Here is a 22,956-nt window from a genome sequence, read left to right as displayed (position 1 = left end):
GTTTTGTTTCTGGTGTGTAGTGCACAGTATTTTTGATAAATAAGGTGCATTAATTTCCCTTTGAAGCTGTCAAAGATCGGGATACGTTTACTCTGAAAACATCGAAGAAGTCTGGAAACATTTAATTTAAGCATAAAATAAACAGTGCTCGACTTCTTTTACATACACTTAGGAAGAGTTTTGTAGTTGATGGTAAATACAGTATGCAAAGATATAAATAGAGTGATATACTCAATCTGCATCTGCAGGAAGCCTCGCAGTTACAGTCCATGTGTTAACCTTCACACGTGGCACCCTTGCAGTGAAATAACCAACGTCAGTATCAGCATTTACAGAGGAAATTATGAAGATGTGATTATTTCACTTCTGTCCATCGATATGCAACATAATTACGAGAATGTGGAATAAATGGAAATTAAAGCCTGTTTGTACAATAAATAATGTTTTGTGTTGAGGGCAGAGGTCCAAATGCAGAGTCAGTGATGAGTGTGTGAAAGACTCAAGTTGTTTATTAGTCATTCAGGAAGAGATGCTTTTCTGCGCTGCAGGAAGTGGAACTGATGTGTGTCATATTGGGTGTTGTTTTGGCAAACAGATAGTTAACAACAAAGGTCACCTTATTTGTGTGTGTGTGTGTGTGTGTGAGAGAGAGAGAGAGAGTAACAAACTTTTCCAGCATCTAGCACAGGAAGCCTGAATGTGTATGTGTAAGTTTGTATCTATTTGTGTGAATTCAGGCATTTGGTCATGTTTGTGAGCTGCTGAGCTTGATCGAGAGGAGCACATATACGCACGTCTGCGTACGAGTGTGTGTGAGACTGTTTGTGCGTGCCATTGTATTTAGCCTGTAATCTTGCATCAGTGAGTGTGCCTGATCCTGTGCCAGCCTTTTAATTTCTCTCATTTTGGGCATATCTTGCCATGGCAGATTATTCCAATTAAATTGTCTTTTTGTACAAATGTGTGTGTGTGTGTGTGTGTGTGTGTGTGTGTGTGTGTGTGTGTGTGTGTGAGTGTGTGTGTGTGTGTGTGTGTGTGAGTATCAGTGTGACATTGACAAAAGACGACTGTGAAAGACTGAGACATCGAGAAAGGGGGAGAGGGGAGAGAAAAAGAGAGGGGGGGCCAGCGAGTGCTAGAATGACAGTGGAAATTCCCAGTGACTATACAAGAACGGCCTATCTGAGCAAACATCCTAAGAGCCACATGCTCCAGCCTCTTTCTCTCTTTCATGTTGTTGGGTGACCTCACGCAGGCCACTGCCAGGCTTCTAGCTCCCGATGAAAGTCAGGAAAAATAAATGCTCGTTCCCAAGTTGATCACATGGCATCAAGTCTGTAACACTTGTCGTGAGAAAGCGGCCCCGTCGCACGTCGAAGTAGCTGAAGCGAGTATAGCAGAGATCTGTGTGCGACTCGAGTGCATTTATGTGTGCATTTAAAATTGACGAGATGAAGGCCTCATTGAAGACTTGTTCCTTCTTTTTTCTTTCTTTCTTTCTTTGCTGACCTTTTCTTTTAAATCACGCTCACTCAGACCTAACCAGAGTAAACATAGCTCTCAGACATGCTTGACCAGGATTACCTAGGCAGCGATCGCTCATAATCATCACAGTTTAAATCAGCTGGTATCATTAGTAATAAGCTAACTATTAAAAGGTCTTGAGAAGAATAAAAAGAGTGTTTGAGTAGGATTCAGACTGTTTTTGTTTGAGATGCCCTTCGAGTTTATATGTGTGTGTGTATATAAACCCCCTGATGAAGTCTTATCCTGGAGTTTTTTAGGTTAAATATGCCCATCCTGTGAGAGTAAAGGCATTTACAGAGACTGCCTTGGAGTGCTTTGATTATTAGTCTATAGGAGATTATTGATATTTAAAACAAAACCCACCATGTCCTTCATTTTAGTTGTTTTGAAATGTTGTCATTAATGTTATAATCGAGATTTTGTGTTTTGAGTGCACACACTCTGCAGGGATGTGGTGATATGTCGTCCTAAAATAACTAACGCTGTATCGGCAAAAAGATGACATTTACCGATGTCAGTGGCCGATGTTGTGTCACTGAGCTCACTTGTCACATCTGTATTCTGTTGAATAAATGTTCAAAGATAATATGATGATAAGCAGCTATTTATTTATAATTAAAATGCCTTTGTTCCTTTTTTGAGGTAATAAATATCAAAAACACAATACACAAAAAGAAGACAAATATTTTTATCGGCTGCCATACAAACTGTTATCTAAATCTTTGGTATCGGCCCACAGTTTTAGAAAACAGTGCATCCTTAAACTCTCGTTTATACACGTACGCTTTATGGACCAAAGTACGCCTACACATCAGGGCCCATTAATGCTCGACGTTGTTGCCCTCGCAAACAGAGCTGGACCACAAAAGTGACGTCACGTTGATGTCATTTCAGCCGGTCCTGCACTTCTTGATTTTTACGTTTTTTTGAAAGCCTTGCTGTCATCGAGTCAGCGCAGTGTTGGCGACTTTTACGCACAATGCACTTGCCAACCCTGCTCTGTACCTTTGCAAGAATACCACCTAACATTTAATGTCAAATTATCTACGTGGAAGAAATTTCATGAGCTGACCGGTTACAGTGCCCATCTTTTTGAGTTTATACACCTGTGGTAGCAGGAAAACCTGATTCCAGATTAAGATTAAGTACTTTTGTCCTTGTTGTTTATGTAGTTTATCTCGAATCAGGCATAAACTAGGAGAGTGAACAGACTTCAGATATTGAGCCAATGTGATAGCCAACATACTCTTAATCGTCATTTTTGTTCTCTGCACTTCTTGGTTATGAATATAATAAATGACCACTTGTCTTCTGCACCTCTTTTTTTCTTTTCAGATTCCAGTACAGAGGGAACAGAAAAAACGGGCAAAAGAAAAAGTGTCGGAAAACAAGGAGTGCTTTGGAAGTAGAAAAAAAAGGAAACGCCGTGCAATCTGCAGGACTTGGTGAGCAGTGAAGAAAAGATGAGGCCATTAAAGAAACACAGAGGGCGTTCTCCCCCGTTAACTAGAGGCAGAGGGGGGAGGAGGAGAGGGGGCTCTCAGCCTCCCCAAGAAAAGGACCCCAGAAGAGTCAAGAGGGAGACTCTTGTCAAAACCACACAAAGCACCCCTTCCAAACGCAAACACGGCCAACCCAACTCTGACAAGGAACCAATCACAAATAGCAATACCCCCATGAGGGAGGAGCCTACTGAACTGAGGAAACCTGTGGAGTCAGCTGAGAATGGTGGAAAGCAAGCAGAAGAAAAGACAGAAAAGGAGAAGATAGCGGGCACAAATGGAAACAGTACTATGCCCGCTGATTCTGTAGCATTTCCTACCTCTGCCCCAGCGCCACTCACCACAGCTACACCCTCTATAGCCACCAGTCACAGCCCCAGTTTAGGCTCAGTTTCTAGTAGGAAAACAGCCACGTTTAAGGCTCGTGTACCCAAAAAAAAATACACATATGAGCACTTTGCCAACAGTGCAAGTGTTACATCTACCATTCCTACCTCCAGCCCTGCTCTCGTAAATAACAGTTACTGCAATATCAACAGCAAAGTTAGTGATAGTGTTAATAGTCCCAATAACCATTTCAAGACTAGTAACAGTGTTAGTAATAGCATTAATAAAAGCACTAACAGTAGTACTAATAGTAACGCTACAAGTGGTATTAATAACATGAGCAGTAACAGTTGTGATGGGAGCCATACTACTTTTATCAATAGCAGTAATAGCATAAGTAACAGTTGCTCAGGTAATCAGCCATCAGTGCTAACTGTGGACAGTAAAGCTACAGAAGCAAACCATTTTGTCTCCATGGAGGATAAAACCCTCAGGACAGCAGATTCCCAGGAAAAAGCGTCCCAGTCTGGGGAAAATGAGCCTGAGGGGGCCCCGAACTCTGTGCGCTCCTCCTCCACGGATACAGCTAGTGAGCACTCGGCTGACCTGGATGTGATGGAAGCATCAGGACCAAGTCTTCATCAGAAGAACTACCACATCCCAGCTCCTCTACACAACTCACACCCTAAAGAGCCCAATCTGTCAGAGGGGCTAGCTGAAGCTCTGGCCAAAGGCATGAAGAACCAGAGAGTCCTGGCTCGCTGTGTCACAAGCGGTGGTGAGGCTGCGAATAGTGGACACTCACGCCCCCCGTCACATATTTTTAGACCAGGGGTGGTGCGTAGGGTGTGTGGGGGTACTGTCGAAGTTCAGCTCCAAGGAGAGGAGACCCTTGTAAAATATCCATTTCATAGTGGAAGTACAATGACGTCGTCAGGGACTGAGAGCACTGTGGATTTTATTTTAGATGCCCCCCCACCTGGCATGACACCTGTAGCTGTTGGGACCCAAGTGTGTGTGCCGTTTGGTGGGGAGGAAGGAGATTCTCTGTTGTACAGAGAGGGGATTGTTACTGAGGTGGACCCACACCCTGGTGTCTCATTTCCTTACCAGGTGCTCCTGAGTGAAAAAAAAGAAACTCTGGGTGGAGGGGCAATAGAGGAGAAAGAGAAAAGGAGCACAAGCAGCCAGGCTGTGTGGGTGTCCCGACAGAGCCTGAGATTACTCACTCCTCCTTGGGAGGTCTCACATTTAGATGGTGGGAGAGCAAAGGAGAGAGAGCGGGAGAGGGAACGGGAAGAGAGACAGCGGCGGGAGGAGATGGAGGTCGAGAGAGAGGTTTGCCAGCTGAGTATTGGAATGGGAGTGTTGGGAGGTGGAGTAAGGCTGGGTCATGGTTTTTCACATGGCGGGGTCATAGGAGGACATAACTATGGAACTGTACATCCACCCACAAATTCCTCCACTGGGACTTCTAGTGCCGTTACCAGCACAGGTCACGGATGCAGCGATAATTACTCTGATCAAGAAAGACAGAAAGAGCCAAACACACCAGAAGAAGATGTTGAGGTGTCTCGTTTTACACACACCGTTAGTCATAAGACAAATCCTGCAACCTCTCAGCACAACAGCATCCTCTGCAAGTCCAGCGGCTATCCTCCCTCCTCCCCCCACCTCTCTGTGGTGAGAAACTTGGGACCCCCACACCTCTCCACTGTAGCTAGTCCTCAGCCAACTCCATCCCCAGCCTTACTGGGGTCTGAAATGAACAACACCACTTTAAACCTACCTCCATCCAAAACCACTCCTACTCAGACCCTTACTCCTACTTCTGGTGGGGGGTCCTCCTCTACCTCCTCACGCTCAAGGACGCCCCTTTCATTGGCTCAGCAGAAATACAAAAAGGGTGATGTTGTCTGCACACCTAATGGTATCCGTAAGAAGTTCAATGGTAAGCAGTGGAGGAGGCTGTGCTCCAGGGAGGGTTGTATGAAGGAGTCTCAGCGCCGAGGATACTGCTCTAGACACCTGTCCATGAGGACCAAAGAGATGGAGGCTGCAGGTGCAGAGAGGGGAGGAGGAGGAGGCAGCAGCTCAGGGACAGTCACCCCTTCTGACCTCCGGGGAAGAGCAAGCAGTGAGTTTGAGTGGGACGACACATCAAGAGAGAGCAGTGAGGCCAGCAGCAGAGGAGACTCCAGACCCCGACTGGTCCTCCCCTCCCTCCTCCCTCATGACCTGTCGTCACGGTTTGACTTTGATGAGTGTGAGGCTGCCACCATGCTGGTGTCATTAGGAAGCTCCCGCTCTGGCACCCCCTCCTTTTCTCCCATCTCCAACCAGTCACCCTTTTCCCCTGCCCCCTCTCCCTCGCCCTCTCCACTGTTCGGTTTCAGGCCGGCCAACTTCTCCCCGATTACGGCATCCCCGGTCCTGCAACATCGGAGGCACAGACAGCCCAGTGGCACGGGGGGAGGAGGGGGAGGGGGCAGTAAGGCATCATCCACATCTGGAGGAGAAAGGGAGAGACACACTTCAGGCGTCCAACCCACCTTACAGAGTAACCTTACGTTTACAGTCCCCATGAGCCCCAGTAAGCGAAAGCCAGATGCACCTCTTCCACCACCCCTGCCCTCACATCACCATGATTACACACCCAAAACAGAGCTGGATCCTGGCGACCATAACAGCTCTTTCAGAGTGCTGTCACCCCAAACGCCAGCTTTGCATTCCCGCACACACACTCCCACCTTCTCCCGACCCAGAGGAGTGACCACTCCCTCCTCCAGCAGGCCCCCTTCTTCCACTGCTGTCTCCCCTCCTCCTCTTCTGGTGTCCCCAACTCCTCCTTCTCCTCTCACTACTGACGGAGGGCCTCGTCGTGTGGTCCCTGTTTCCCAACAGGCCTTGCGGGACTCTCCTGTTATTGTGAGGAATCCCGAAGTCCCACTGGCAAAATTTACAGAGTGTCCCCTGGGAAGAGGAGGAGGAGGAGTAGGTGGTGTTGGAAATGAGGGAGGGAAGGAAAACAGTTTGTCTAAAGACATCACCCAAACCCACCTGACTACTCAGCCAGTTTCTGGCCTCCAGGTTCCTGTCCCAATTAACGCTGCTGCAGCCGCAGTACCTAATGGCACTGTCCTCTTACGGAGCCCAGCCCAAACTCTGGTGCTTGTGTCCCCAACACCTTCCTCCTTGCCCACCGCTGACACCCCTGCTACTGCGCTGCAGGCCCTGTCAGTTACTGTCAGCACAACCGTCACAGTTCCTGCTCCAAGTAGCACGGACAGCTGTGGGGAACGAGAAGAGAACAGGGGCGCAGGGTTTGGTGGTGAGGTCCAGCAGCCAGTTCCCTGTCACCCTTCCCCCACAGCTCTGTTGCCCCTGATCCTGCCAGCGGAAAGTCTTCACCCTGTCCCACGCAAGGACATCATCATGGGACGTCCAGGCACAGGTGAGAATTGGCGCAGATGTGTGGGTGTATTTTGTGTGTGAGGGAATAAGAAAAAGTAAGGGAAAGAGACATAAACTGCAAAATGCAGTTATTTCAACAATAGGAGGAAAAGAGATATGCGGATTAAATATGTTAATATTATCATTTAAGTTCAAGTCAATCATAAAGATACAGATTTATAGATTATTATTCAGTGAAAATAAACTGAAAAATGTTGTTTTATACTTTCTGCATGTTTCAAAATTCAAAGGTTAAGAGTTTAGACTTTCTTTAAAGGATATGTTGTGGTTTTCTAAATACAAATCACTTGAGTTAAACTTTATTCCAGCTTGATTCATATAATTCCTTCTCTGTATTTACAGTAAGAAAATTAACAAAATAGTATCCTATAGTTTTATTTTACTTAACAACCTTAGTATGATTTTTTTTTCTTGCAACCCTAGTATTGTGATGAACTCTCAATGCATAATTAGCACCATTTAGTTTAAATTTGTTTACACATTTTCAGTAAAAAAAATTTTTTTTCTAATTCTCTCACTCTTTAAAAGGTATTCTTTTTAATCTGTGTGATTCTGTAGCATCAGTTGCTGACACACACAGAAAACGTGTCGGCTGTGAATGGCCAGAGATGTGTTGTATACTGACGTTGAACCAGCATTTTGCAACCAGAACCCAATAATTATTTCACACAGAAAATGAGACTTGCAGTGAATGTGAAGCTAAATCTTGTGAAAAGTGATGATAGAATTTTTTTTGCATTATCTAGAATTCAGCTGAAACTGCTGCAAACACACACGCTCTCTCTCTCTCTCTCACACACACACACACACACACACTGATTGAAATATACATTTATTTAAAATCTGTAATTCCAAAATTACATTCGTCTGTCAATTCTAATAGTAAATTGAAACGAAATAGCTTTGTATTTTGTATGTGTCTCTTCCTGTATATGTACGATATATATGTATATGCATATATAATCTATTTTTTCTATTTCGTTCATCTGAACAATCATCCATAAATCGATCATATTTCTTTTGAACAATGCTGCATAATGTTTTTCTGGTTTACATCATAACGTCCCACTCTCATAATCTGAGAGCAGATGACTGCCATGGTGCATTAGAGGGTTAGATTCACATGGACGTGCCACAACCTGGGTGTGCTGCTGCCCAGTGAAAGGAGCTCCTGTTAGCCATCATGCTGTTGTCCCATATGGCTATCTCGATTTGTCTGTCCACCATCCTCACTTCTGCTGGTAACACTAAACTAAGTGCTAAAGCTGGTCACATGATCCGTGTAAGCTCTGGAGCGAGCACATATGAAACACCAGGTCAGGACTAGACTTGTTCCAGGAGTCACTGCTGATGACTATAAATTCACTACGGTCACTAAAATCACTAGTCAGCACTCAGTGCAGGTAATGAACTCTGATCCTTTGTGGTACCTCTAAGCAAAGGGAGTTTGGTGTATTTTCTAGCGTGTTTTACATGCTGTATGATAATTGCATGTTGCACACAGACATTGTTATGAGAATAGGGAAATTAGCAAAAACAATATTTAAATTGTTCTTGGTTTGGATTTCGCTTGCAAATGCGAATAGGGCAAAAATAATTTCTGTGTGCTAATGTTAGAAAAATGCAAAAGAAGCTCATGGACACATGTGGTTCGCTGTTCTTGTGAGGTCTATAAGGAATAAACTCTATGTCATACAGGATTAGTGTGGTTTGTACCAGAAAGTGTTATATTCCCAGTCATAGACAGAAACTTTAAGTTATACCTCGCTAAAGCCAGGATACAGCACAACAGCACTGATTTGTTTGATTAAAAAGGTATACAAAAGAACGGGGAGAAATAAATGTTGTCACAAGCTGCACACGACATTAACAATTAAAAGCGGGTATGGAGCATGTGGGCTCGATGAGCAGTATGTAGGCCAGTTATAGACTCTTTCCCCCAACTTGTCTTTTATTTAGTCTTTTAAAAAGAGAGAATGAGAATGAAGGAGGCCTCAGTAAAGACGGCAGAATCCTTTTTTAAAAAAAAGCTCAACTGAAATGCATGTTTTGTCTAATTGTTTCTCCTGTTTATTTTTATGAAAAACTCTGACCATTGTGCTTATTATAAGTGCACGTGTGATGTTGACTTCCTGACCCCAGCAGCTGTTATTCTAACTCACTACAAACTATTTCCACTAGCTCTTGCTGTGTGTATGTCCATGCGCTTGTTTGTTTAACAGTGACTCATGTAACAGTATAGCGAAACAAAGTGCGAGCAGCTTTTTTGGACAGGAGTACTGAGGTGGCTCGACTCTAATGTGTGTAGGATATACTCTGTAATTTTCAGTATGTTGTGTGGGAATATTATGGAGTATTATGGAGTACGTGTGTGTGCATACGTGTATGAGAAAGCATTATTCATCAGCTGTTGAAACTAAAAGCTTACTTTTCCGTTGTGTTATATATGGACACGTACTATCAGTAAGAGTAATTCACTTCACCGGGGCCTCTTGCCCTCACCACTGTTCAGACCTTCAGGAGTGTGACAGAGAAGTGGACAGGGAAGGGAGCGCTGTCATTTTGAGTGTACGGTTCGTCCTCAGATCCCCTTTTTTGCAGCTGAAGGGATGCCGGATGAATGAATAGGCTCTCTTTGTGTGAGTGCACGCACACTCGGCTGTGTGCGCGCGAGGATGTTTTCTGTAGAGTCAGAAAGGGTGTGTGAGCTTTTGCATATGGCCGTAGGAGAGTGTGAAATACAACAGGGAAAAAAGGTGCGCGTTTATGTGTGTGTGTGTGTGTGTGTGTGTGTGTGTGTGTGTGTGTGTGTGTGTGTGTGTGTGTGTGTGTGTGTGTGTGTGTGTGTGTGTGTGCACGCAATCACACGTTTTGCGTGTTTATAATTTGCAAGTACATGTAGGTGTTAGTGTATTCTCATCAGCTTGGAGAATACGAGCAGTTGGTGGAGTTTTTCAGATAATTTTAAATATTGTTTTGTGAATTTGTTATTATTAAAAAGGTGTCGGATAATTTTCCTGTTTTGGAGTCATGGGGAATTGTTTCACAAACGCTAACAGGCACTCTAAACCCTTTGAAAAAAAATAATGTTGACACTCTTCAGCTTCTACTATATTAGCATGATAAGTATGTGAGTATTTGGGTGATAGTATTAGCAATGATGTGGAGTATCAGTATTGTTATAAATTAGCTTGTATTTATAGCAAACCATACTCACACCTGTTAATAAGGTGGCGGAAACATCCTCACTGAAATCCTCATCCTTATCGAAATTCTCATAGATGGGTTACTAACTCAGCAGTGACAACATGTTACAACTGTTTCACGCCCTGAAATGTTTTAGGCCATTAAAAGAAAATAATATGTTAAAAGCTACAGAAGATTAAAAAAACTTTAGATTGATTAGGACTGAACTAAAATTCTGCACCGTAAAAAAAAAAAAAATCCTAAAAAAACAGTAACATTCCGGCAGCTGGGGCGCCAAAATAATACCATAAAATAACAGAAAATAACTTTCTCATGAAAATACGGTTATTTTCAGTAATGACAATACAGTTTGTTGCCCTAATTTTACATGGGATTTTGCCTTTTTCAAGTGCTTTTAAGCATTAAATTAGGAACATTTTAATATGATTAAACAATGAAATTACCTATAAACAAGGTCAATGAATGCGGCAATATGAATAATAATACTTAAATGTACAGAAATATACAGATAACAGTTGGTTTAAATAGTAATGGATTGCATTCATATAGCGCTTTTTGAGACCCTCAAATTCCACTTTATAATTCCCCTCTGGCCATCACCAGTAGGTGGTAGGTGAAGTGTCTTGCCCAAGGACACAAGGACCGAGAGTGTCCGAGCCAGGGCTCGAACCGGCAACCTTCTGATTACAAGGCGAACTGCCAACTCTTGAGCCACGATCGTCCTAAACAACAATAATAATAATAATTATTTGATGTAAAAACAGTTTATAAGAATCATTTTATATATTTTTCCATAGCATTACATTTGAATTTAACAGTTCAATCTTCAAATAACGGACAACTAGTTGTGAGATTATGATACATTTGTGAATGTATTTTAACAATCTAAATATACATATGTACAGACAAATACATTTAAAAAACAAGAAAGTTATGTTTTATTACATTTACAGTGATTTTACATTAACTTACATTTGAAATGTAAAATCACAGTCTATTTATGTGAATTTAATGATATTCTAGAAGAACAGTACAAAACTGTAAAATACACAGTAAAATACTTTTACATTACTTTTTTACAGTGTGTGAAAAACCTGATACTTAAGCTGCCGCTACTATTAAATAATATCAAATCTAGCATCCCTTAGATCATTTACTCAAGTGTATAGTTAGTGTGTAAAAATAGAAAAGATCAAAGGGACAATACATGCAATTACTTTATTGGTAATCAGTCCTGTCTTCTCTGCAGTATAATCCTGCACACACGCATCGGTAGGTTGTGTTTTCATTAATTCACTCTGAAATAACACAGCAACGCCCTGCCGCGGGTAAGCTGACACTGTGATGTACTTTTTAAGACGAAGCTGCATATGTTCCCTGTGTGTGTGCGTGTGTATGTGTGTGTGTTTCACCATCTATGAGGTGCTAATGAGGCTTTACATTGTCGTGTCTTTTTAAGCACCCCTGTAACTTCCTGCAACATAAAAACAACAACAACAACAAAAAGCTATTAAACAAACCGTCTGAAAAGGTAAAGGACAAGAGCCGCCTTCTTCTTCTTCTCCTTTTTTTAAAAATGGTGTCACATGTGTATTACATGCAGTGTGTCTGTGTGTGCGCACATCTATGAGACAGACTAACAAAGTGTCAATCACTGGGTACCGGATATGATGTGTGAGCGCTAAATGTCTGTTGCCATGGCAACAAAGCAAACATCACACTGATGTAGCTTGTACATAATACAGAATATTCACAAATAGAAAAGGCAGTCCCCCCCTTTTTCTGTGTGTGTGTGTGTGTGTGTGTGTGTGTGTGTGTGTGTGTGTGTGTGTGTGTGGCACGTGTGCTTGTGTCCCTTTTCTCTGAGAGAAGAAGAACTTCAGCAGGCTCACATGTTTTTACTCTCTAACGTGTTACTAACGGCTCCTTCTTTCTTACATCTCGGGCATCTTTAGTCAACATTCTCAGAAAATGGAAACAATCTAGGATAACTGGAGGGGGTTTCCTTTAATTCAGGCGTGTAAAACTCATTTTATTTTATGGGCCACATACAGACTAATCTGATCTCAAGTGTGCCAGACCAGTAAAACCACTGCATAATAAACTATGAAAATAAAGCCCTCCATATTGTTCCCTAGGTGTAAAGAAATGCTCTCAGAATACAGCAGCAGCTGCTTCCTCATCTTCTGCTGTTGTCTGTAATTTTGAAATTTTCTTAAAATCAGCAGAAAATACGTGACTTTTTATATTTAATGAAAGTTGTAGCCTTCTTTAGTGACGACTTTCATCAGTTCAGCTCTGAAGTCGGTGAAGAAGATGTTTATGGTGGGTTTTTTGTGTATTTGTTCTCTTGTGTCCAGATCACTAGTTCCTCTCTTCTCTATACGACCATGTAGTGAAACTACCTCTCTGTGCAGACTCATTGTAAGCATGAACGTTTTCTTAAAGAGCACCTTTAATTATTAGATTTATATTTGAATATTATTTATATGTCATTATTCCTCAGCATTTTTACCAAATCTTCATAATTCTTTGTCTCAGTGTCACATGCACACGCAGTTTGTGCAACATGGAGTAAACATGTCACACTCCCTTAAGAACACGTGAATACACTTTTTTGCACTGCTGTTCTGCACTTCAATGCATCTTTTTGACGTTCGCCCGCCTTCGTCTATCTCATTTTTGATTTTTTTTCTAAACAATTATGAGACTTTTTTTTTAACCCTTTGCTCCATCGCATTGCAGTGGCTTCGCTTCCCCTCCTTTTACACTTCGCTCTCTTCATCCTGGTCTACCCGGATACGGATACCCGGGAATAACATCCCCACTCCCTCCCGTCCCTGCTTTACGTAACGCTTAAAGCCCTGCATATCCTCCCTGGCCATGGCAACAACCACATCTGGATCACGCAGCCCATCTAGACTGGCACCAAAGCAAATGTGAAGCCCTCAAGACTTACCACAAAAGTCATGTGCAGTCATAATCCTGTTTCCTGATGGACTTTGGGGAGATTCTCAAAATGCATTGGTGCACTGGGAGTTTGTAGTCTGAGGTGGCTCCAAGACTTTGAATGCATGTAAAGTTAGAGCGATATTGAGATTTGTTACTGCTTCTTTAAGGTTTCTGTCAAACCCACATTCATTATTCTTTTCAGGTGCTCCTCATATGACAAAGTTTACAACGAGTTTGTAGTTTCCTTCACAATTTCTTCTCTGTCCTTCATCCCACTCTCCTCCTCTCCTTTCCCTTTGCATCTCTACTTCCACAGTCTATGCACTTGCTTTCTGGTTTGTTAGCCATTTATCTGCAGGCTAGTAGTGCCCCCAGATGGTCAGACACATACATTACAAGTTCCCTCACTCGGTTGATGGAGGGATCTGGGTCTTAACTTCGTGTTTCACATATTTTTCCTGCTGCTCATCATTTGATGTTGGTAGCAGTGTTAATGAGTCTTGTAGAGCCTTTTGCATTGATTCTATTCAATTCCCTAATGTGTGTCATTCATCAAAGTAATCACTGAACATAATCTGTAGTCACAGTTTTTTTTTTTTTTTGTCTAACTTTCAATGAAACTGGAACAAAATGAGGAGCGAATCAAGCATCTTAAGAAAGCCCCCACAGAGCCGTCCCTCCTGGTATCCGTATGCCACATAACAGCGATTGGTTTATTTTAATGCAATAGGTGGTGATGGTCAGTAGTAGAGTTGTGACCGCGGGCGACATGGAGAACCTGTGCCCAACATAGCTGTTGCCATGGTAACTGCAAAAGACTGGTGGATCGAGTTATAATTGGACGGAGCAAAATGGTGGGTTGTGGGAGGGAGAGACAGAGGACAGGGGTGGAAGATGAATTAAGGGATGAGAGAGATGGGATGGGAAGAAGGAGCGAAGGCGGTGCTCCGCCTGCACAGTGCCAGTGTAGGTAAAGACGAGGAGGAGGAGGAGGAGGAGGAGGAAAAGTTTCTCGTGTGATGTCACGAGGCGTTTGACAGATGTAATTGGGGGGTAAAGGCATGCACACATGCACATGAAAAGCATGATGTCTGTGAGAAGAGACAGCACATGAAAGCTGCTGAACACCTACACAGATACTGCACCGCCAGCACAGCAGCAGGGAGAGATGGTGAAGCCAAGCTTTAGGGGAATTTCTCTTTTACTGTTTGTCTTCACACCTTCTATCTTAGTCTTACCAGTCTGCACCACTTATCTCTTGTTTTATGTGACTAAGTGCTAAAATTCTGTGGTTTCCCACCGTGTTGATTTCGCCTCCCTTGCATATGCAGCTTCTTGTGCACGCGATCAACTGATTTTCTTATCTGCACATCTTTTGCTCTAAAAAGGTATGACGGCCAGAAACCGTTAATCTACTTTTGTGCAAATACATGTGCAGTATTATTACAACACTAAGTGAACTGGAATTGTGCCCTACTCAGACCAGGATAAAGGAAAAACCCATTATTCCGCTCTGAATAATTGGTCAGTTGCAGTTCCAGTTATGTTTACCCAGGGTTGCAACCACTGAACAGCCACAGCAATCTTTCATCTCCACCCCTAACCCTCTTTCACTCTTTTTTCCTTTTCATTCTCTGAGCCAAGCTGTCCAGCATCCCCTCCTTAACACACCATGTTTGCTTGATTGACTTGTTGAGAGTGCAGTGCAGTTGATAAGCTTTAGTCTCTTAGTCTGTGTCAGTGATTAAAGTTTTGTATTTTCCAATTACATTTTATTTATGTTTCATTCTGAATGTTTTGAATTCAGGTCAGTTTCAGTTAGTTTCCAAAGTGGTTTTGCTTGTTTCAGTTTAGTTTTTACTGCTTAGTTTTAGTTCAGTTTTTGTTAGTTTTTCTATGTAATTTCTAGTGTTTTTAAAGATTATTATATTGGACGTGTGCCCCAGGGATAGGTATTATAATACAAGCCCAAGACTTTACAGAAATAGTTGATTTGGTCATGTAGACCAGCGGTCCCCGGGCCTCGGACCGGTACCGGTCCATGAGTCGTTTGGTACCGGGCCGCGAGGGTAGAGGCTCAGGTGTGAAATGTATGGTTTTCAGGGTTTTTATCGGTTTTCAGCGTTATTTTGTTATTGTTTTTATCGTTAACTCTGTTTTCCTGGGTCTTTTCACGTGTGTTATGAATAAATCTTCTTTTTCGGTACCAGTACTAGTTTTATTTTGTTGTATTTATCCGCGACACCTTAAAGGCCGGTCCGTGAAAATATTGTCGGGCATAAACCGGTCCGTGGCGCAAAAAAGGTTGGGGACCGCTGATGTAGACACTCTGATTCTAAATAAATGTGTCCATAAAATACTCGTCAAACAAGTTGTGCTTTTCAGATGTGACGAAAGACTAAAAGTAAGGAAATGTCCTCAATACCCTTGAGTTGCAAACATTTCCAAATACTCTTATAGAAGTGTAACCCAGGACTTAGAGGGTTAACTTTTTTACTACTAAGGGCAGCTGCTGCCAGTGTGTCTCTCAGCCTTATTGGTCAGGTCTCAAGCTCCCGATGTGCTGACTGGCTGCTGGTGATAAATTCAGTCCCTCCCAGTATTGTATTTGTCTTATGGAACCATTAAAAAGGTTGAGAAGCAGTTCTTGCCTCAGTGAGAATCCACATCACAAATACCCATCCTCTTTCTATCTGTCTCATCAGTATAATGTCTATAAAATCTATTTAAATGCTTCCCCTTTGTCTGCCCCATCTCAGGCCTCTCACACCCTTCCTCCTTTTGAAAGAAGTTCTGTTTTCACAAGTTGTTTTCTCTCCACCCCCCATACCCCCCCCCCCCCCCCCCCCCCTCTCTCTCTCTGGCTCTCCTGCTGAAAATGACTCTCAGTCTATTTTTACCCTCTGGTCCTCTCCAATGTTAGTCTGTTCCACCCATTTTTTCCTCTCTTTCTAACCAGTCCTGCTCTCCTGTTTTCAATTCTCTTCTTCTTTTCTTTCACTTTTCCTCCTTGTCCCTGTGAGTGTTGCATCAGAACATTTTTAATTCTGTCTTGGAGGAGGCACATTTGCATGATGAAGAGATGGAAAATATTTGAAGAGCTTTTTATTGGGGAAAATTGCACCACTTGCCTCGTGGCTCTTGGCTGTGTTTCTGAAAGCAAACGTGTAGCATCACCAGAAAATGGTTATATGTATTTCAAATTCCTTTTTCGAATGATTTATATTTCTAACTTGTAATGACCCTGCATGCTTATCTAGGTTTATTGGGTGAGGGTATGCATTGCAATCTTGACCCCAAAGTCCTCATCAGAGTCCACCCCCTGTGCAGATTCCCTAGAGAGACCGAAGCAGCGTGACAGGTAAAGCGCAGATAGCACACTAGCGCCTCCCTGCATGTGTGGTCTTTTTGTGTATTAAAACTGGAGCCGAGCATTAGTAAGGGGGCGGAGCTTCTCTAAATTCTGTTAAGCTATCGGTTGGCCTACATCTGAGTGTCGGCGTTTGATACGCGCTTTCACCCACCACTCAAGGTTTACTACGACTCCTCCACCAATGAAAGAAAGAAGCACAAAAATACTCACTTTTGAGGCCTTACACGGACTCCAGCTCGTGTTCCCATATCGATACAGTGAAAATATTTATTAACTATTATTGAGTATTTTAAAGAAGCTTCGAGATTAGAGGGAGAAGAGGTTATAGTTGTAACGCCGGGTGTAATTTGCATATGACTGGCATTCCAGCGCACCCTTCCGCCAATCAGCGTGCGCGGCGGGTAGATGACGGTTCGACGCCAGGGCGAATAGCCGAATAGTATTCGCCCAGGGGGGGGCGGGACAAGGCTGGGCGAGGTTGACAGGACGAGAAGGGGAGGGGTACGAGTACAGGAGGTGTGTGGGGGGGGCAAGCAGCCTAGTTTACAACAAGAGGAAGAGGAGGGAAAGAGAAAGAAAGGGCCAAGGCTTACGCGCGAGAGAGAGCGAATGAGGCAAAAATAAGGGAGTAAACTCGGGCTGGGAGGTGTGGAGATGTGATACAAGGACTTTTCTGGGCCAAAACAACACGAGTAACAGCAAGTAGTCAGCGGACTGGACGGTGTGCGCGCCGATGTCGTCCGCACGAAGTGGCTAGCTAACCTGCTGCAGACAGACCGACCTCTCAAACGGCTATCACCCAGCGTCGCGGGGTTTAAAGCCCCCACCTCCTTCCACCACCCCCCGCCGTGTTCTGGTCCTGTACTGGGGGGGGGGGGCATCTACAACCGGTCACTCTTTTGCTGCCTCGAAAGCTTGATCGAGGAGGAGTAAGAAAAATACAACAGCAACTGCGATTCATCTCACCCCCCTCCCCTCCTTCCTTTTCTCCTCGCTGACTTGAGCCAGGAGTCCTCACCGTGGTTGCTTTCATCGCTGTGTTGTAGTCTCATCAGTTGCTAGCTAACGTCAGGTTTGTGGCCAGATTCGTCAGGCAGGATAGGAACTGCTAAATCGGAGACAGTACAGGTGGTTTTCTCGGTAATCAAACTGATGGATAGCGGGATTGTGAGCGCAGGGTGATGGATGAATGCACCAGATTTACGGTAACGATGTCTTCTTATGAGTGGGAACAAATACAACTAGTTCGGTGTTTCTTTTATAGGTGTTAACTGAATTGCCTGGTTAAAACAGGTGGATATCGTAATCCCGAGGGGGGTGGGGGGCATATATCAGAGAAACAAGTTTCGGAGTAATGCACTTAACAGACAGTGTTATATTTGATGTCAGTACATTTGAAAATAGGATTTTATAGTTGCGACATGAAAATAATTGCGTTTCTTTTGCCCGTGTCTGTGCGGCGGGTGCACGACCAGGGGCGTTCCCGAGAGGTTGGTCCAATTTGGAGCGGTGCACTTGAGGCTCCGGTTATTGCAAGAGGCAGCTAAATTTGCCGTGATTTCTTTACCCCCCCCTCTTTTTCTTTTAAAATGCCCGAATCAGCAAGTGTTGAAAGTCGGTGTTGAGGGAAACGGCGAACACTTGGACATTAAGCAGATTCACAGTAGTTGGAAATAGAAGAATCACTTGAGCTGTGATCAGCCCACTTTGCTTGTTGGAGCGCTGTTTTACCCTGATCGATACGGCGCTCTGTAGCTGTGCGAGTCCGGGACTTCATGTGCTTCTCAGTACCTGCCGAGCCCCACCTGCCCAAAACCGTGTAGTAGCGCAGAGCACGTTTTGACATGGCCCAGAAGGACTGCGTAGTTTCCGGGTGGCTGTATCAATCCAGGCCGTGGATGGGCTCGAGGCCTTGTTAACCCCTTCATGCCCGGGCTGCTGTAGTAATGTAAACAAACAGGGAGAGAGGGCATCGGGGGTAATTAGACCAAAGGGAGGCGGAACCCTGCCTTCGATCATAATCGTCTTTTTTCAGTGGCTCGTCTGTACACCGCTACATTCGCACAAATGTAACATTATTTAGTTTTTTCTTACGAATCGTTTACAGTACACCCTGTCCACTGATGTTTGTTCCGTGTGCGTTATTAGATTGCGGCATACTGCGATACGGATATATGGACTCTTATCTCGTATTTTAGTTAGGTTAAAAATAAATAAATAAGGATACCTCTTGAAGACCTCATCATGTCGGGAAGTGATGCAGTTATTCTTCTGAATGATGGCTGCAACCTGTAGGGATGAAAGGGATCCAGACACACTATGAGCTTCCCAGATTTTTGGAGTAAACATGTTCTCTTACCTGGATATCTACATGTTATAGAAGAAAGATTTTAAAAGGACTCATTATCATTACGTTTTTAAAAAAAGATTTTTTCTTTTGAAAACATCAAGGATTTCTTTCAACAATGTTCTCATCAGAGAATCCTCAGTATCTTCGCCAAGGATTAAGCATGTTTGGTTAGTCCATATCTTATTGTTTACCTGAAGTGTAATGCAGGTACACAGTGTAATGCCTTTCTGAGTGTTTTTGTTAATGTATGAAGCATTTTTATCTAGAGATTCTTTCTTTCTTTCTTTCTTTCTTTCTTTCTTTCTTTCTTTCTTTCTTTCTTTCTTTCTTTCTTTCTGTAAAGGAAATAGTGAGTTATACAGCATTTGTTTTATTTATGACATTTGGTAATGGCTTCTGTTCTCCATTCAGCCTGTTATTGGGAACAGAGAGTCCTTTTGTACATCTGCAGTTTTTGGAATGATTTAACCAGTTTAGTGGATGGAGGTCTGATCTGTTACTGTGGCAGTACTGATATTACTGGTAGCTTTCAAAGCACTGGTTCTTTCTTATTCTGCCATGTAACCACCGACCTTTACCTATTATCCCAGATGTTATCCAGCCTGTGGTTAGATGGCTAAAATGCAAGATGCTACTGTGGCCAAAGTACTACTGCAAGAAGTACTCTGTTGTTGTCTGTCTGATTTTTAGTATTTTTTGTTGTTTTTCCATCCAAAATAATATAACATTTGTGCTTGATCACATTGTAAACTAATTGGTCATTGAGTAGGAATGCGACTGTTGTGTAAGTGTTACAGTGACTCCTCTAAATAAGTAAGCTGTTTCTTGATTTGTTAGTACGAATGACAGATTGTTTTGAATCTGAATTCAAGGCAAGGCCTCATATTGTGAATTTATCAGGTAAATTAATCTGAATTCCTTTTATCTTCTGCAGTGTGGACCAATGTAGAGCCCCGGTCAGTGCCAGTCTTCCCTTGGCATTCATTGGTCCCCTTTCTGGCACCTACCCAATCAGATGCTACTTCTCAGCCAGGAGAGGGCCAGCACCCAGTCAACCACCCTCAAGCAGCCAGTCTGAAGACGGGTAATGTTTATATTAAGACTGACCTAGAAGCTGTAAGGAGGGGGGGGGGAGGTGTTGTCACCAGTTTCGGGTTATTTTCCTTTGAAACTTCAGCAGCATTTACTGCTTTCTTTGCCCTGAATAATTTGTTGTTTTTCCTCAGAGTGTCAGGGGGTGGCAGCGCTGCCACAGGAGCCTGCAGAGGCACCTCCCACTGTAGAGAGAGGTCCCCCATCAAGGCCTCCCCCTGCTTCAGATGAGCCGCCTCCAGAGAAAGAGAAAGGAGATACAGAGAGGGAGAGGCCTGACAGTGAAACTGAGAGTGATGTGGATGACCCGTAAGAGCAGCTTTCTTTCTTTCTTTCTTTCTTTCTTTCTTTCTTTCTTTCTTTCTTTCTTTCTTTCTTTCTTTCTTTCTTTCTTTCTTTCTTTTCACTGTATTGGGATTTTGTGGGTAAATCTGTCAGGCTAAAAGAACACAGAGAAATAGAGGTAGCACAAACCCTCATGTTTTATCTGTTAAAGTGGTTATGTATTTGTCCAAGCCAGCTTTCACAGTAATTTTCTGTGTGGTGCTGTGTACCCACACATACAGTAAGGGAGTGTGATATTTTCTGTATCCTTGCGCTAATTTGGGCAGAAGAGCTCAATGCCAGAACAAAGCAGATGGGAACAAAAGCATTCCATCTCTGGTTTCTATCACTATATGAAAGGCAGTGGCCAGGCTGTCAGACATTGAAATGGATTAGCTATCTGCTGAATCTGCTGCTGTATCTCATGGGAGATGAACTACTTGTGCTTAGTGTCTACATCTCATAGACTCGCAGCCTTAAGGTAAATAATACCTGATGTTAAGTAGAAAATTACCGGGTTTTTAAATATTAGAGATGGAAAGAGAAGAAGTGCTAATGGGCCAGCCTCCATGCGGGTATGGAAAATTAAAGATTATAGACCCAGAGATGTTTTTCTGTCTCCTTTAGCTTCCTTCCAGGAGTCGTACAAGAGCAGCCTCTCTCTACATCACCAGGAAAGAGACGTACTCAGTCGCTCAGTGCACTGCCCAAAGATGGAGACAAGAGCAGCCCTGGAAAGGTGGTGTTTGTCTTTTTTTTTTTTTATTCACTGCATCCACAAAAACACAATTCTCAGTGTGTCCTTAATTAAGATATGTCACGTAATATCTGACTGTTTTTCTTGCTCACTCTTTCAGAGGGAGAAGGACCACATCAGGCGACCAATGAATGCATTTATGATTTTCAGCAAGCGCCATCGAGCATTGGTTCACCAGCGTCACCCGAACCAGGACAACAGGACAGTCAGCAAGATTCTTGGGGAATGGTGGTACGCTCTAGGACCTAAAGAGAAACAGAAGTACCATGATTTGGCTTTCCAGGTATCCAGATACATACAGAAAGATGTACATAATTTTAGAAAAATGGTTCAGTCGTATATCAGTTTAGATGCATACCTGTCCCTTCTCTTGGTCTCAGGTCAAAGAGGCCCACTTCAAGGCCCACCCAGACTGGAAGTGGTGCAATAAAGACAGAAAGAAGTCCAGCTCTGAAGGTCGTGGGGTACCAGGGAGCAAAGACATCAGAGAGAGGAGCATGTCTGAATCCACAGGTTGGTCAATATGCAGCATACATTTACAGAGATTCTCATATGCCCGTTATTCTTCAAGTCCTTATCAGTGATATTTTTGCCTTGGGATAGAGCCCCATTCTGTCGAGCTGAAGGGTGTCAGTCCAGGACTGGTGGGCGTGTCCGAGAGGACTACAGGAGAGGGCCATGCGAGCCAGCTTACTCGCCCCAGAGCCTTCTCCCAAAGTGCTGTGCACAGCCTGGAGCGGAGTGACAGGGGTAATACGCAAGCCCTTGCAGAACTGGCACAGGTGAGAGAGGAGAACAGCTCATCAACTGAGAACGTTGAATATTGAATGTTGAAGCTTAGTATTTTCTTTTTAAAGAATAAATGAAAGGCAGCCATTACTGCTACCAGTGCAGTCAGAAATTTAAAGATGTGTTTTGTGAATTCATTTTGTATTCCCAGCAATAGAAGATGTTTTCTACTTTTGCTTTCCACAAACATGAAAAAACTGTTTTGGCAGTAGGATGGTGCATTTTCAGTCCCAGACTGGCATCTTGAACACATTTAACACATTGCTACATCAAACCCAAATAAGGTTACAACAAGAAGGTCATCCTAATATGTCTTTTGTCTCAGATGTGTGGGGATGGTGGCAATCAGTTCTCGAGCCATGCCCCTCCTTTGGCACAGTCTCAGCGTGGGGTCAGCGAGGACATGACCAGTGATGAGGAGCGCATGGTCATCTGTGAGGAGGAGGGAGATGATGATGTCATTGGTGAGAAATGAATACTACTGTGCTCATGCAGCCATATTAGATTAGAGCAATTAATGTGTTAGTAAACTGCTTCCAGCAGCACTGAACCACACTGCGTATTGTCATCTTCTGTATGTTTAAAAAAAACAAAACACCCACTCAGTACTAAGAGGTAATGTCAGCAATTAGTTCCTTGTGAAACAGTCACATGTTGTTTAGTCTCTCCTGTTATTGGCCACTTTGACATTTCAGATTTTAAGAAGTGAGAGCAGTTTCAGACATGCCCCAATTATCTGGTTATTTAAACGGTAATTATGAGCAGCTGAGTGTGAAAAACTGTTCACGTCAGCTTCTCGCTTGTAATTACAAGTCTGAAGTTTCAGGTATCACTGACATTAACAATATCCTTGCTAAATGGCTGCAAATGCACATCATCTGGGATTTGCATTAGAAATAAAAAAAAATAATAATACAGCGAGTTCAACCTCTTTTGAAAGGGCTTAACTCTGTAACAGCAAAAATGGCTAATTAAAGTTGTCTAACTGGTCTGACTACAAGATTGCAATGCAAGCTGACAACCTTGGATAAAAGGTGTTCTCTGCTTTCTCCCAGCATTACATGAATGCATCACAAGTTTTCCCTGACCTTTTGAGTGGATGTTAAATTTTAAGGAATATCAAGTGTAGCTGGAGTGTGTGCTTCTTTCCGCAGAGGACCCTTATCCCAGCAGCTCCATAGACCTCAAGTGTAAGGAGCGTGTGACTGACAGCGATAGTGAGAACGGTTCGGGTGATGAAAGCGATCGAAAGGTAATGGTATTGATAGCTATCAGTTTAACA

At 43.2% G+C, this 22,956-nt stretch overlaps 1 protein-coding gene across 7 annotated transcripts in view; it reads left to right on the top strand.

The window, feature by feature from the left end:
- The window catches only part of cicb (capicua transcriptional repressor b), a 41,376-nt gene that overhangs the window by 5,117 nt on the left and 13,303 nt on the right, over positions 1–22,956 (top strand). For all 7 annotated transcript variants that reach the window (XM_086311307.1, XM_086311311.1, XM_086311310.1 and 4 more), the window contains 9 exons: positions 2,863–6,810; positions 19,647–19,796; positions 19,939–20,113; positions 20,756–20,867; positions 20,986–21,168; positions 21,266–21,398; positions 21,489–21,667; positions 22,000–22,138; positions 22,829–22,926. In XM_086311307.1, the coding sequence (XP_086167433.1) occupies positions 2,991–6,810; positions 19,647–19,796; positions 19,939–20,113; positions 20,756–20,867; positions 20,986–21,168; positions 21,266–21,398; positions 21,489–21,667; positions 22,000–22,138; positions 22,829–22,926 (4,989 nt within the window). In that variant the 5' untranslated portion in view covers positions 2,863–2,990. The remainder of the gene's footprint in view (positions 1–2,862; positions 6,811–19,646; positions 19,797–19,938; positions 20,114–20,755; positions 20,868–20,985; positions 21,169–21,265; positions 21,399–21,488; positions 21,668–21,999; positions 22,139–22,828; positions 22,927–22,956) is intronic.

This window comes from Aulonocara sp. 'chitande type north' Nkhata Bay, linkage group LG11 (genome assembly GCF_057382095.1).
Source record: "Aulonocara sp. 'chitande type north' Nkhata Bay isolate Kocher_YH1m ecotype deep benthic linkage group LG11, A_spYH_male_GT1.1, whole genome shotgun sequence".
NCBI lineage: Eukaryota > Metazoa > Chordata > Actinopteri > Cichliformes > Cichlidae > Aulonocara > Aulonocara sp. 'chitande type north' Nkhata Bay.
This window is presented reverse-complemented; position numbering and strand designations above follow the sequence as displayed.